The following is a 16,578-nucleotide window of genomic DNA, read 5'->3' as shown; positions in this document are numbered from 1 at the left end:
ACTAAAACTTCACTAATTTTATAAAACAAATACTATCATGTAATTTAATCAACTTACAGTACAGTCAACAAACTAAATAAAAAGGCACTTTACCCTTGTGGGGGGATTGTTTACTTGCAATTAATTTTCAATGGAGCTCCCACTTACACACAAACTTTAAGATCTATTGTGTGCATTATGCATTTTCAGTCACCTAAACCTTGCCTTTTGCATGCACAGAATTACACAACCTATACTTTCATCACTAGACAACATAAGCATCATGAAAAAATAGATTTTCTGGTGCATTATTCTTTTTATTTATGAATTACATAAGAACATAAGAACGGCCGTACTGGGTCAGACCAAAGGTCCATCTAGCCTAATAGCCTGTCTAATGACAGTGGCCAGCACCAGGTGCCCCAGAGAGGGTGGACTGAAGACAATGATCAAGCGATTTGTCTCCTGCCATCCTTCTCCAGCCTCTGACAAACAGAGGCCAGGAACACCATTTCTATCCCCTGGGTAATAGCCTTTTATGGACCTAACCTCCATGAAATTATCTAGCTTCTCTTTAAACTCTGTTATAGTCCTAGCCTTCACAGCCTCCTCTGGCAAGGAGTTCCACAGGTTGACTACACGCTGTGTGAAGAAGAACTTTCTTTTATTAGTTTTAAACCTGCTACCCATTAACTTCATTTGGTGTCCTCTAGGGCCGTGTCCACACTCAGGGGTTCTTTCGAAAAAAGTACCCTTTTTTCGAAAGAACTTCCCCTGCATCCAGACTCAAGCCGCGTTCTTTCGAAATTATTTCGAAAGAACGCGGCTTTTCTTTCGATGGCGGTAAACCTCGTTTCACGAGGAAGAACGCCTTCCTTCGAAAGTTCCTCTTTCGAAGGAAGGCGTTCTTCAATGTAAAGAGGCCGTCTTCGAAAGAGAGCATCCAGACTCGCTGGGTGCTCTCTTTCGAAAAAGCGGATTTCCTCTATCGAAAGATCCGCCTGCAGTCTAGACGCGATCTTTCGAAAGAGGCTCTTTCGAAAGATGCTTTCGAAAGAGCCTCTTTCGAAAGAAGCCTGCAGTCTAGACACAGCCTAGTTCTTCTATTATGGGAACTAATAAATAACTTTTCTTTATTCACCCTCTCCACACCACTCATGATTTTATATACCTCTATCATATCCCCACTCAGTCTCCTCTTTTCTAAACTGAAAAGTCCCAGTCGCTTTAACCTCTCCTCATATGGGACCCGTTCCAAACCCCTAAGCATTTTAGTTGCCCTTTTCTGAACCCTTTCCAAGGCCAAAATATCTTTTTTGAGGTAAGGAGACCACATCTGTACACAGTATTCCAGATGTGGGCGTACCATAGTTTTATACAGGGGCAGTAAGATATTCTGTGTCTTATTTTCTATCCCTTTCTTAATAATTCCTAGCATCCTATTTGCCTTTTTGACCGCCGCTGCACACTGTGTGGAATTTTTCAGAGAACTATCCACGATAACCAGGGCTCAACAAATTATGGAAAACCAGACAAAAAAGGGACTCGCCACCCTCCCCCCCAAAAAGTGTTTTTTAATGGCATAAATTCCTAATAAGAATAAGAACAATAATTACTAATAAGTTATTAATAAATATTACCCAAGTTATTAATAAATATCTTATAAACCTCTACCTTTTCCCTCTGCTGCCATGTCTCCTCCCCTTGCTCCATCAGCTCCCCTGGTGCCTGCTGCCCCCCAACCTCTCACCCTCCTCTGCTGTCCTGACTCCTGCCCTTCTCACTTCCCTCAGCCTTCCTGAGACCTGCCCCGCTCCACCAGCCCTTCTCTCCCCCCTGTGCCCACTCCTCCAGTAGTCCCACTCTGATCATGCAAGCTACACCTCCTCATCCCCGCTCCTAACACCTCCCTCTACACACCTGCCCTGCCTCTCTCCTCTGGTGCTGGTCCCTCCCCTGCAGGTGTCTGCCCTTCTGCTTCACCCCCAGAATCCCCTGGCACCTGCACCCTCCTGGTGCCTCCCCCTTCCCTCACTGCCTCTGCCCCCTTTGCCCTCTTTTTCCCTGATACACACCCCCTCACCACCCTCTGCCCCCATTCCCGTCATGCCCCTGTGTCCTTACGCATGCCTTGCTCCATCCCTGCCTTCCTCATGCCCACCCCTTCTTTCAAGCCTTCTTCCAGCACTTCCCCCTCTCCCCTCTAGCCCCCAGTGCCCTTACCCTCTCCTCTCCCAGCATCACCCTGTCCCCCCTCCCACCTCCACCTCCACTCCTGCCCTTTTCCTAATTGTCTGCACTCGGATCCCTGGGATTTGTCTCTCCTGTACCCCTATCCCTTGGTGCCTTCCCCTTTCTTCTTCTTCTTCTCCTGACCCCCTCCCCTCCCCTCAGCACAAGCCCCTTCCCCATATTTTTCCCCTCCCCTCCCCTCCCCTCCCCTCAGCCCAGCCCAGCCCCTTCCCCTCCCCCAGGGCCAGCTCTAGGTTTTTTGCCCCAAGCAAAACATTTTTTGGCAGCCCCCTTTTTAGCCCTATAAATAGCAAATAGCATATTCATTCGTTTTTTTCCATAAAGGCAAAGGCGCTTCAAGTGAACTTCCCCTTTCACTGCTGCTGGGTCACAGCAGCCTTTTCCCTGCCCTGTCCAGCCCCTCCCTATGGACAAGCACTCCTCACTCCCGACCCACAGGGGGGGCAGGGAAGCCACAGAGCCAGAGGGGTGCAGGGAACAGCGGGGGCGTACAGGGGTGGCACAGGGAACAGGAGGCACAGAGGGACGCAGGGGTTGGGGGGAGCAGGGTCCGGGGTGTGGTGGAGGCACGGGGTATGGGATGTGGGGAACGGGAGGGGCAGAGGGATCGCGGTCTAGGGGCAGTGCAAGGAACGGGCAGCACAGAGCTGGGGGGGGCAGGGATCGGGGGCAGGATGCGGTGGAGGCTCAGGGAATGGGACACGGGGAACGGGAGGGGCAGAGGAATTGGGGTCTAGGGGCAGTGCAAGGAACGGGCAGCACAGAACTGGGGGACAGGGATCGGGGGGAGCAGGGTGCAAGGGTGGTACAGAGCCAGAGAGTTGCAGGGAAGAGGGAGAGCAGGGGGCCCGGGGTGCAGGGGAGCAGAGGCAGCATGGGGAACAGGTGGTGCGGAGACAAAGGGGTGCGGAGCAGGCACAGCAAGCCGGGAGGTTGACAAGGAGCAGTCTCTCGCCAGCAAGTGGGCTGGGGCCGTGGCGCCGCAGCCAGCTCCCAGGGACATGCGGCCAGATCCGAGCTGCCGCGGCCCTTTAAAATCGGCGGGGCCATGTCCTGCCGGCGTCCCACCCTCTGGCTCGCACCCCGCCTCCTCGCGCCAGAGCTAATGCAGGCATCCTGGTGGCAAGAATCGCTGCACTTCCCCCTCCCCGGCGGCGCTCTGCTCCTCCGCTGGCCGGCGGATCAGATGTGGCTGCGCCACCCATAGTACGGGCTTCGGCCAGCCCATCACAACAGCCCACCGCATCAGTCCGCCCCTCCACTCATCAGCTGGTAAAATCTACTCACCACGGGCGAGCAGGTGAGTATATTTGTCGAGCCCTAACGATAGCTCCAAGATCTCTTTCCTGATTTGTCATAGCCAAATTAGCCCCCATCATACTGTATGTATAGTTGGGGTTGTTTTTCCCAATGTGCATTACTTTACACTTATCCACATTAAATTTCATTTGCTATTTTGTTGCCCAGTCACTCAGTTTGGTGAGATATTTTTGGAGTCCCTCACAGTCTGCTTCTGTCTTGACTATCCTAAACAGTTTGGTATCATCCGCAAGCTTTACCACCTCACTGCTTACCCCTTTCTCCAGATCATAATTAGCTTATAAAGCATTCAAATAACCTTTATTTTTAATCAAGAAAATGATTTCCTGACAAAAAGTGAAGTATTTTTTGGAAAGCTTTATATTTTCTATGTCATTATGCCTACTCTAAATTTATTCTGAGTTGCTGAATTTATTAAGTTGCTGTCTTGAATTTCAATGTACTGTTCGTTGATTTTGATAAAGTTCTTGGCTTTGCCAAGAACCATAGGAAAAACAAAAGGTGGGAGGTAGGCTTAATGGATAAAGATATCTCTAGCATTCTGTCATTAGGGTTCAACTGGAGCCCAGAAAACAATAGTATGTTATTGACTGATGAACTTACTCTTTGCCACTTGCCTGCTTGGCTCCTTTCCCCTTGTACCTGTACAAGTGAGATCTTTGTTCTTGGAATCAAGGAGTCTGGTATAGTTGCTTTATATACAATCAATCACATGCTGGATTTTTTGAGATTTTTTTAAAAGGAAAATCATTGACAAACTGTTACACCAGCATCATTGTTAACAACTCCATGTAGAATAGAAAAAATTCAGATGATAGTTCCCATAAGCATATGAATATGATTCTAATCTCTCGCTAGTTTTTCTCTTGTATGACTCTATTAATTTCAACTGGATTATTCCTGATTTACACCTTTGTAAATGAAATCTGAATAAAACATGCTTTTCTTTAATATATTAAAATGTATTTAGTAACATTTAAAGGCCAACCTCAATAATACTGAACTGTTAGATACATACACATGACTCCTGCCAAAAAAAAATTAATTTCTTGACTTCTGCAATTTAAATTACAAAAGTCAGACTTTGCTTTTTTATGTCTTCATTTTGTTATATAACAATTATGGAGCTGCTTTGTAACTTTTTAGGGTGTTTCAGCTGCAGGGTGGTTTTTTGTTTTAAAATACAGGATTGAGTTCCTGTGAAGAATGAAACGCCAACATTTTAACTGATATCCTGCCAGGCATTAACAACTAACTTGACAGTTTTCATATCTAGTTATAGCACTGTTCCATAAAGGGGAAAAATAACAAACTTTTAAATATGTAAAAAATGCGTATTAAATATTAAAACTTTATCATTCTCTCATCCTGCAAGAAAGCAATCTGATATGTAAATTTCACAGTAAGAGAGATTTTAGCGTACTAATTTCATAGAAAACAAAGACAGTGACGCCACAAGTAGTGACGTTCTTTTCTGCCTGCTGATCAAAATAGCTGTTTCTGGACTTTAAAAAACACACACTATGAATTTTAGAATTTTAAATAAATACATATAAGTACTACAACTAGGAAAATTCAGTTCTTTTCAAGTAGTAGACTGCTGTTTAGTTCTGGCTATGGGAAAATTAATTTCTCTGCTGAGCCAGATAGTTTTAAAATAAGTTATGACAAGAAAGGCATTACACAATCTTGACTGTAATCTAATAGCTGAGATATAGTTCTCACACTAGACAGAAATAATTAGCTTCTTTTTTTTCCACCAGCTTGCTGGCATGCAACAATACTCATGACAAGCAGATGAGTAACACTACTGGAGAAATGAACATGAAAAAGCAAATACACTCCCTACTTTCCTTCCCTGGAAAATTTTTTTTGTAGGAAACAATACATGCCAATTAGTTAATGCATTATTGCAAGTGTGCCACTTTACTATACCTGTATTTGTTGGCTTATACATATTTCATGAAAATACAATCTAAAAGGAGAAAAAGTCATATGGTATGTGTCTCTCTATGGAAGATCTCCTCAAGCCATTTCACCCCCCTCTCCCCAACAACATTTGTTCCTAGATTATTACAATGTATAATACTTCTGCAAGTTAGCCGATGAGTTCACAAACATGTTTCTTTTTTACAGTAAAGTTAAGAAAACATTAAATATTATAATCCTTTCTTCCCCCAAATGATCATCCTTCCAGTGAAATGTTTTTGATGCCCCCTTACCTTTTTTGACATTATTGGTAGTGCAGTGATAGATATTGAAATTGCTGAGGGAGTTGGAGAAGACTGGGAATCTGGATATGGTATTGAAGACAACTGGTTGTCTTGAGCAACATAGTGCTTATTTGATATTTCAGAATATCTGAAAGGAGAGAAAACATTGGATTTTTAATAAATGCTAATAAAATAAAGTCCATGATATACTTCCTCTGCTCTATTATTAGGCCTGGTCTACATCTAAAATGTAGGTTGACCTATCCAGGTCACTGCTGGATATGACAACTACACGTCTCGAGTGTGAATTTGTTAATCTTCTATGTAAATGATGGAAGAATTCTGTTGATTTAGCTTCCACCTCTCAAGAGGGTAAATTTATGACAGAAAAACTGGTTTGGTCATTAAAGAAAATGTCTGCACCACTGGTGGGCAACCTGCAGTTTGTGGGCTGCATGAAGCCCACCTATGTGTGACATGTGAAATATATTGTTTACTGTTGCCCAAGGGCCAGGTTGCCAGATTCTGCTGGTTTCAGTTCACACAGATGTTTTTCTTACTAGCAGGGGTGGATATAGGGTAGGTTGAGCGGGGCAGTCGCCCCGGGCCCTGCGCTTCAAGAAGCCCCGCGCATGCGCTGTGTCAAAGGGGGGGGGGTGTGAAATTGTGCTGCCCTGGGCCCCGCAAAATCGTCATCTGCCCCTGCTTACCAGTATTACTAAAATGACATGCATGTGAAGTGAAGTGCATGCTGATTTCATACAAAAGTGACTGTGAGAGACATATGTTCCCTCTGCATCCAGTCAAAGCACTGGCATGAATCAACTGGCACACAAATTCTAGATATGCAGACACAGATAGCAAAACTACCCTATCCCAGGAGACCATTTTGGTTATAACAATCTTATAGCCCACTGAGATGAAGGAGAGCCACTCACGTGCCCCACTCACTAACCTAGATTGTCCATAGCTGGTCTACACTGGGGCTATGTCTACACTACAGGCTTCTTGCACAAGAATGGCCATTCTTGCACAAAAACTTGCAAAGCAGCCACACTACAAGCCCCTTCTTGCACAAGAAAGTTTGCAGTAGATAGTCAGAAGAGAGGGCTTTTTGCACAAGAGTTATTCTTCTCCCCACTCATGAGGAATAAGCCTTTTTGCACAAGAGCCTTTTTGCACAAGAAACCCCTATGACTAAAATGGCCATGGGAGCTTTCTTGCGCAAGAGAGCATCCATGGACTCTCTTGCGCAAAAGCACATCTCTTGTGCAAAAGCACGTGGCAGTGTGGACGCGCTCTTTGCGCAAGAGTTCTTGCGCAAAAACCTGCAGTACATTGCCGCTCTGTCGCTGTAGAGCTTTTAGTGTTGACGTACCCTAAAATATGCCTTCTTATACAGCCTGCTAAAATAATTTTTATCCCTGTTACTGTTTACATCCTTCAGATATTTGTACATTCCATGCTGTTTTTTAGCCAAGGAAATCATTTTTATTTAAGTCTTCTAATGTTTTCTCAAAAGTATTCCCATCAGCCCATAATTTTTGGTTGCTCATCTTTGGACTTCTAATTCATCAGTGTTTTTCTGGTAACAAAATACAGGACTATGTAGCACTTTAAAGACTAACAAGATGGTTTATTAGATGATGAGCTTTCGTGGGCCAGATCCACTTCCTCAGATCAAATAGTGGAAGAAAATAGTCACAACCATATATACCAAAGGATACAATTTTAAAAAATGAACACATATGAAAAGGACAAATCACATTTCACACGAAAGCTCATCATCTAATAAACCATCTTGTTAGTCTTTAAAGTGCTACATAGTCCTGTATTTTGTTTCAGCTACACCAGACTAACACGGCTACATTTCTATCACTTTTCTGGTAACAAGATGCCTACAAGTGACTGCAATATTCAGTGGAGGCAGTCATACCTGAGAAGAAACATTATCTCCTTGTTCTGTGATGTGACCACTATGTACACAGCACAACACTGCACAGGGCTTTTGGATCCATCATGCACTGCACATTCTGCTCACTTCACTCTTACAAGCAGTCTCATCAAAAAGTGGGACTATTAACGTGAAGAGAGATTGGCCCAAGATGAGCATGATGGTATGTCATTTGTGCACATGGTCATAAAGTAAAGTAAAAACTGAACCAAGCAGGTGACTCAGTTTCACATACAATAAAATATAAAACTTAAATGGACCCAATTTTGCCAGTATACTTACATCCCATATCATTAGCTTGATTTCAAAATTCTGAACCAAGAGGACTTACATTTCATTTCACCGTGCCCCACTAAAGGAGAAATGAGACATTTTAAAAAATTGAAATAAATTCAGCATAAAAACATGTGACTCATGTAACATGAGATGCTTTTGTGCATCTTTGGAATCTGGCTAGTGAGGCACCCTCATATGTCCCTGTGTGGGCAGGAAGGAAAGAGCTTCACAGAGTGGTTATGTTCCCTCTATGCAGGGCAAGAAGGTTTTGAGTCAGCACAGTTGCACTTGGTGTAACAGGCTGTGCTTTGTCTATACCTGGCAGAGTTTACTCCCTCCTCCTCCTGTCCCTGCCTCAGAGCAGTATAGGAACTGAGAAGGAGACTGTGATGCTTTTGAGTCACTCTTCTGTCCAAGTTGCTCCTAGAGCTGTGAAACAATGCTTCATTCTTTGGGCTTACAGCAAAGTCACACCTTAGCCTTTGGATATCAGCAGATTCTGCAATTATGCTGCTTTATCAACAAAATAAAAGTTTCCCTTCCCAAGTGTGACAGGTGTGGGAGAGAATATAGGTGATTTTTTTCAGAAACTCTAATGTTTAGTCTGTTTTTCCTTTTTTTTTTAAGCTCGTTTTCTGTAAGTGATGCTGACGTCAAAAGACTGGGACTGGGTCACTTCCCTTCCCACTGCTGGAATGTGCGGGAGGCCTCCCAACCCCTGCAGCCTGCAACAGGCCCCCCTCCCCTGCTTTTCTCCCAGGCCATATTGCTAGGGCAAAGAACTTGAGAGGACCTTCTGTACTCACCAACAGCGAGATGCAGAGCTACATGGTTGAGACCCAGGGGAGTGGAGTGGACTGGAACCTGATCACTGCACTTCCTGCCACCACCAGTGAATGTGGGTGGAGGGGCTGACCCCTACTGCCAGTGCCAGACCCTCTGTTAAAGTCTTCTGGGCCCCAGCAAGGCCCCTCAAAGCACTGGGCTGAAAGCAGTTGGACAAACAGGACACTTCCTGACAGCTACTGGCGCTTGCCCCTCTCCCCTCATGGATTTGGACGAGGGTACACGTGACACTTTGTGGTCCCCATGTATTGCTTCTTTTGGGGGTGTCTAGAACTCCTTCAAAGTGGCACCACTGTTAGTTTAGAAAAGAGGAGATCGAGAGGAGACATGATAGCGTGTTTAAATACTTGAAAGACTGCCATATAAATAGATGGAGAAAAGTTTCTCTCTCTTGCCACAGAGGGCAGGACAAGATGCAACGGCATAAAAGATTTAGACTGGCTCTCACAAAAAAGATCCTAATGGTAAGAACAGCAGAGCAATGGAACAGACTGCCTCAGAAGGTCATGGAAGTTCCTTCACTGGATGTTTTCAAAAGGAAGCTGGGTAACCATCTGTCTTCAATGGTTCAGACTAGGGATGACAAATCATGTTTAATTGGTTAACTGGTTGAACATAATGTTTAAGGTTAACCGATTAAATAGTGTTGGTGGGAAGGGCTGCTCCAGCCTGGCTCCAGTCTCCTGCTGCAGACAGGGCTGCTTCAGCCATCCAGAGCAGCCCTTGTCCACGGCTGGCCCCACAGGTTTGGAGCAGCCCACTCCCCATGGTGGGTGGGAGCTACTCTAGCCCACACTGGTTAACTGGAAGCACTAAGCATCACCCATTCAAGTGACCATAAGATCAACCTGTTAACCTTTCACATCCCTTGTTTAGACACAATACATCCTGTATCTTGACAGGGGGTTCAACTTGATCCTTGTGGTCCCGTCTAACCCTAAAATTCTATTATTTTAACATGCCTACTGCCCACAGCATTTAACTACTTTAAATTAGCTCCACTCACTATAAGAGACAATCCAGAAGGTGATCAAGGGCAACTGCTCATGTGGATGAAGGTCTACTCATGTCAGATGCTAGAAGGTTCTTTTATGCCCCACTTTTGTTTACCATGGATATGAGGCCTCTGGTGGGGCTACTCCAGATATATGGTGCAAGATGTCTTCAGTACCCTGGTGCCACTCTGCTTCATGTCCAAATGATCTTATTAATGCAGCAGAACAGAAGACCCAGTGTCAGTAGGAGATCAGGATCTAGATGCAGACTAACTGGCTAAGGCCCAATATAGCATTAAGGAGGCATTAATGAGAACAGCAGGAAAAATGAACAAGTACACTCCTGGCATGAGGGAAGTCACCATTTGTGATTCAGGTTTGATGTTTAGGTCCTTTTATCACCTATTGATGAGGCAACTGAGTTTATTTCAGATACCATTTAAACTCCAGACAAATACCTAGGGATTCATCTTTATTCCACTCAAAAACTAGAGCTGGTGGAAAATACGGCAGCAATCTTAATGAACAGAGCTTCACGCCAGGAGTACACAGTTTATCTGTTCAAGAACTATACTCAAACTTTGTCTACACATTCAAATTTAAAGCACTACCATGGCAGTGCTTAAACACAGCAGTGTGGTCATGGTAAGAGTGCTGGGAGAGAGCTCTTACAGCACTCTAAGTAAACCACCTCCCTGAGGGGAGGAGCTAACAGTGCTGGAAGCACATCTCACAGCTCCGGGAACCTGCTTACACTGTCACTTTATAGCACTGTAATTTACTATGGTCAGAGTGGGGGTGTTTTTTCCACACTCTAAGGCTACATCTATACTGCACATTTATTTTGGAATAAGATTCCAGAACAGTGATTCTGAAATAGCTTATTTCAAAATAGCTATTGCTGGGAAGCCTCAAAATTAGTCCGAGGCAGTCTTCCCTAATGTAGATATACTATTTCGATTTAGAGCCCCTGGAGGCACTGGGGAGGAATAAGTTAGAATGGCCCTGGAGAGGGGCTATTTCGAAATAGCAGAAGTGGAGCAGCTACACAGCCCCTATTCCAAATAACTAGTTTGGAATAGGTGTTATTCTTCGTAGAATGAGGTTTACAGAAGTTGGAATAAGCCTCCCGTTATTTCGAAATTATTTCAAAATAATGTTATGGCTGTGTAGACGCTCACATAGTTATTTTGGAATAACATCCATTATTCCGAAATAGAGTGTGTCTACACAGCAAAGTTAAGTGAGAAAGTTATAGCACAGTAATTTGCTAGTGTATAGACAAGCTCTTAGGAGTTTCTGACTGGAATATAAAGTTATGGTTTACAACTTTTAAATCTCAGAGTGATTTAAAGACCAGGTGACATGGGAAATGATCCCTCTCTCTCCATGCCACACAGTCACAGCTTAGATAATCAAAAATAGTCAAGCAACAATCCTTTTAAAAAAACAACAGGGGGGAAGCAGGTAGCAGAGCATTCTTCCAAAAATCACCTCAATTCTGGAATACCCTTCCTGTCTTGGTATGTCAAAATACCAAATGGCTGAAAGAAAAAATAGGATTTGCAATATGTCATGAAGGTTACTAAATCCTCATAGTTGTTTGCAAGGCCCATTTATTACCTCAGACACCCAGGGTGGCAGTTTAACCAGGAGACAGGGGGACAAGGTGTTTGCGGGTGATGGTGAGCCATTATTACTTGCTATTATATGTCTGAAGATAAGGTTGTAAAGTTAATTATTCTAAAGGCAACCGGAGCATGGGATGGGTGCTTATCTGAGCCCTTTACACTGACATTATTGATAGGCTGACATCTGGTTGCACAGTTAATCAAAATAATAAAAATACAATTCAATCAATCTTACAACAGTGGAGCTGGAGCAAAGGAAGAACAACTTTGCCATAGGGTGGCATGACAGCGGTGCAAAGCATGAAGAAACACTAGTCTCTAAAGGCTTTAGGAGATGTGAGATGCAGAGGCAGAAGATTCTGTTTACCAAGAAATTACTACTGAACAATGGAAGAGCTGACAACAGATACAGTAGACAAAAGTCATTAAATACAATTTGAAATTAGAGGTATATGTTAGAGACAATGCCCTTCAGCCTAGCAGTTACTACCTTTCTTTTGTTTTGTAAGAAAATTTAACAGTGAACAAAAGTATTTAAGATAATAGACATGAACACTATTCAAACAAGTAAATTCGCAGTTGGAAAAGACTGATAATATACTGTCAACAAAACACATGGCACACTGTTCAGTATAAAAAACTGGATCACGGTTTTACTCATAAATTAATAATGTTTAATAGGCTAGCAACTGTCACAATTTTTATAGAGGTGGATTACCTGTTTACATCACTCTTCCACCTACTGTCTGTTATTTAATAGCACAGTCTTCAGACTATGCCCACTAGATCTTTTTGCATATTTAACTCCTAATCTGGATTGATTTTTATGAAACATGAAAGAAACTCACTTTCTCTCTCCACCTCTACCACTATCGCCTCAAGGCTGAATGTATTTATAATTTGCAAAATGTAAGAGAAGCTGTCCTGAAATGATAAATAATTGGGTGCTAGGCATACCAGTTTTGTAGCATAAATGACAGATGCTTACTATATTTATTTGTTTAAGGAAAACTAAGTAAGAGACATAAAATTCTAGTTTGTATGAGTCCTGGTTTTACTGTAACTCCAAAGTGGAATATTAACAAGCAGTCACAGTAAAGTATAAACACTCTATGCCAGAACTCTGCCACCTACTGGCCACATTGTAGATTCATAAACATAACTACTTATGTCTCAGAGGGATAACCTTGTTAGTCTGTAATTAAACAATTTTAAGAAGTTGGTTGTGCTCACAAATGCTCATGATGATATTATCTATATTTTTTGGTTAGTGTCTAAGGGTGCGTCTACACAGCACCCTAAACTTGAAATAAGATAAGCAATTTGTGCTATGCAAATTGCATATCTTGTTTCGAATCTATTTCAAATTAGCTTATTTTGAAATTTGGCATGTCTACACAGCGCCAAATTTTGAAATAACATGCTATTTCAAGCCATCCCTTAACCCTCGTGCAACGAGGTTTACAGGGATGGCCAAATAGCTTGGGTAGATGCTGAGTAGCTATTTCGGGATTCCATAGCCATGCAGTGTAGACCTACCCTAAGGTGCTACAGGACCATTCATAACTTTTTATGTTCACTTTTCAAAGAACCGAGAGCTGTAAAGCACCAATGAAAACTACCCATGATCTCATTTCCTTGCCATGGCACAGTAATTTCTTATTGGTCACATGAAAGTGTTTTGCCCATAGAACTCACACCATTAAGCTTTTCCTGATACTTGGCCTACATGTTCTTAATTTCATGTTGTTATTCTTAGTAATGTTCCACTATGCAACTTCAAATAACTATTCCTCCTGCTTGTTGAATTTTCACTTTAAAAATATTTGTAGACTTTAACCATGTTTCGCCATTTGGCAAATTCTTTAACTTCCATTGTAAATTAATTGCTCCAGATTCATCTCCATTTTTCTTGTTCTTCTCTGAATTACCTCCAATTTGTCAATATCTTTCCAGTACTGAGGTTCCAGAAATTAACACATATTCTAGGTGCAGACATATCAATTCTATATAGAAGATTTATTACCTCTTTCTCTGTTACATGATTTTTTTTGTATGCAATTAAAAACTGCATTAGGCTCTTACCATTGCAATAAAAGATTGCAAATTGCGCACACTTATAACATCATACTGCACCTTTTCTTCCCTTTATACTATATAGACTTTACAAATCTATATTGACTTTCTTATTAGGAGAACCATCCCAGATTTCTATTTATGCCATCAAACCATAATCAGCATCCTTTAGTAGCATTTCTAGTTCTTATTTGTTTCCTATATGCTTTGCTTTAGTGTACAAATACTTTAAAATATTAATACATGACTTCTTTAATCTTTGCTTTATCTAATATTCTCTAGCAGACTATTTGAGTTAGTTCAGCCTTCCATTTTATCCCCTATAAGTCCACCTAACAAACCCTATCAGTTACTATTTTTCAGTAATGACCATCCAATGAAAAAATTCTTATCCCAGAAGTCATTCCAATGTTCTGCGTATCCAAAATTCTCTTCTCTACATCCTCAGTTAGATTTTTGAATTTCAATATATAGATTTGTTACAAAGTTTGCCACTGGGTGGCACATTCACTGTGGTGCAAGATTTATCCAAATCCTACCCATATCATAAATCCTATCCATAACCATCATTCCCCTTGTATCACAACCACGTGATTCCACTATCTCCTTATTAAGTACAATTCAGTTTAGGTGAGGCAGAGATAATGAGTAGGTGTCTGCAGTGAGGTTTTTAGTTACTCAACTACTCTTGCAAGTACATGTGGATTTTTTATTGTAATTTTTCTACTTGCAATGTTGGGGAGAACAAATCATATTTAAGTGCACGAAAACTAAATTATCCGAAAGTTTATTTGCAGCTATCTAGAAAATGTTCTATATTTGCTATAATCAAATGTCTTGATATTGAAGATATTACAATGAATTAATACCAGTTGCAGGCATAAAGCAAATTGGAGTCCTTCTTGGCATTACTACTTTTTATGTTAGCATGCAAAAGCCCCAATCAGGGTCAGAGCCCTAAGTATTAGGCAATGTATAAATAGCTATATAAGATACATTCCTCCATCTACAGAGCTCACTTGTACCTGCTCTTTACATTTGTTAACGTAAATCATCATACTTTAACTGTGCAGAAATCTACACTCAACAGCCCTTGGATATCATAATAATAATAATCTTGAAAAGTTCATGGTGCGCTATATGTTCAAAGCATTGTATGAACAATAATCTTCACAATCTAGGCTAGGTAGAGGAATATCTCAACATAACATATGGAGGAATTAAGGCAGTGAGGTGAAGTAATTTTACCAAGGAAAGAGGAGTCAGGAGTAGGGATGTGAATGGTTAACCAGTAGGCTTCACCCTTACTGGGTGAAGCTTACTAGTTCTGGTAAACCAATAGGGGTTGGAATTCCAGCCCTGCAGGGCCCACTGCAGGCAGGTGTTGCTCCGACTAACCAACCAGAGAAGACCCTCTCTGTGGCAGGCCTGCCCCGGCACCCCCGCTGCAGGCAGGGGCTCCTTGAACTGGTTGGCCGGGACAGCCCTTGTTTGCAGCAGAGCGGGGCTGCTCGCCCTTTAATCAGTTAACCGGTTAAACATACGTTTTAACCAGTTATCCAGTTGAACAGGATTTTACATCCCTAGTCAGGAGTTCTGAGTCAAATTTCTCACTCATTCTTGTATAGGGTTGCCAGATGGTTGAAACAAAAATACCAAACACCCCCCACCCACCCCACCCCCCAAAAAAAACACCGGGAAAAAATTATGTTGAAGGGAAAAAGGGGGGGGGGCAGATGATCAAAGTTGTTGAGCAAAAGAAAAAAGACTCTAAGGACTTTTTAAGCTAAAAAAATAAATAAATAAAATAAAATAAAAAAGCATGTCCCCTTTAAGAGTGAGTGCAGGAATAGGAACATGGGAGCAGTTGAGCACTAAGTCCCAGGGGAAAGCATTGCTTCCCCTAGGTCTTTTGGCCAGCAGCCATTTTGTGCCGGCAGCCTTGGGGAACCAGGTAAGCATGGGGGCTGAGGCTCTTGAGGACTGGGGGGAGGAGATGCCAGGTACTGAGTGTTTGTAGGGTCACCAGGCACCCAGCATTTTCACCTCCTGGCCGGGGAAAAATTCAGAGAATACCGGACATCTCCGGTGTCTGGTATTCTCTGAATTTTTTTACCAGACAGGAGGTGAAAATACCGGACTGTCCTGGTGAATACCGAACACCTGGAAACCCTATTCTTGTAACCTATGCTGTTTCACATTTGTATTACTGATCAGCCATGATCCGATGATATTCTTAGAAATGCCACCTTTACTCCTACTATACCACATAGTAGTACTGCTTCCTGTACTTTTTCCCCTCCATTGATCAAGTTACCCCTATATGCAGGGATATATTTGAGTAGATATTTATGTATCAGTGATGTGTCTTAAGACATTAAGGTCAGAAAAGATGTTCATTTGATTTTTAACCTCCACAGACACACAAACAAAATTCCTTCCCTCTGCAATATTATTTGAACCTTTTAAAAATGCAATGGGTAGCTAAAAAACTAGTATCTGAATTACTGTATTCTTTAAAAACTTCTGAGAGTAACTATTTTTGCTTAGAGTGAGTCCAGTTTCAGAATCACATTAATTTGGATACCATTAAAATTGTTTTAGTACCAAGAGCAATCAGAAAACTCTTAAGTTCTTATAATAATGTAAGTGCTTATGAGAAAGTGAGATGATACACACTGCATGGGAGCCAGTGTGTGGGCAGGTGCTTAGCAAGACTATCACATCACTTTGTCAATGCGCCAACATCCTGATAAGCAACACCCTTTTATTTCAGTGACAGTGCTCTTCTGCACAGAGATGATGTGATGAATTTGGGGTAGGCCCAACTGAAACCCAAGTCTTCGGCAGGAAAAAAAAAAAAAGAGCTGTCTGCCTCAAGAAAATAATTTACAAAGTTCTGAAACAGGGAGTGTGATTTTATCACCAATTTAATTGTGAATTGTGCATCACAACAAGAGGAATGTAAATAAAGGATAATCACTACTTTTCTGAACTTCAGTAATCTAGACATTTAGAATACTGAGAAAACGATT

The 16,578-nt window shown here is 42.2% G+C and overlaps 1 protein-coding gene across 1 annotated transcript in view; it reads right to left on the bottom strand.

Moving 5' to 3' along the window:
* The window catches only part of CRYBG1 (crystallin beta-gamma domain containing 1), a 150,640-nt gene that overhangs the window by 94,906 nt on the left and 39,156 nt on the right, over positions 1-16,578 (bottom strand). The window contains exon 2 of the mRNA XM_075923953.2: positions 5,775-5,913. Within this exon, the coding sequence (XP_075780068.2) occupies positions 5,775-5,913 (139 nt within the window). The remainder of the gene's footprint in view (positions 1-5,774; positions 5,914-16,578) is intronic.

This window comes from Pelodiscus sinensis, chromosome 3 (genome assembly GCF_052426305.1).
Source record: "Pelodiscus sinensis isolate ZL-2025 chromosome 3, ASM5242630v1, whole genome shotgun sequence".
NCBI lineage: Eukaryota > Metazoa > Chordata > Testudines > Trionychidae > Pelodiscus > Pelodiscus sinensis.
The sequence above is the reverse complement of the archived record's forward strand: the minus strand, read 5'-3'. Positions and strand labels throughout refer to the sequence as shown.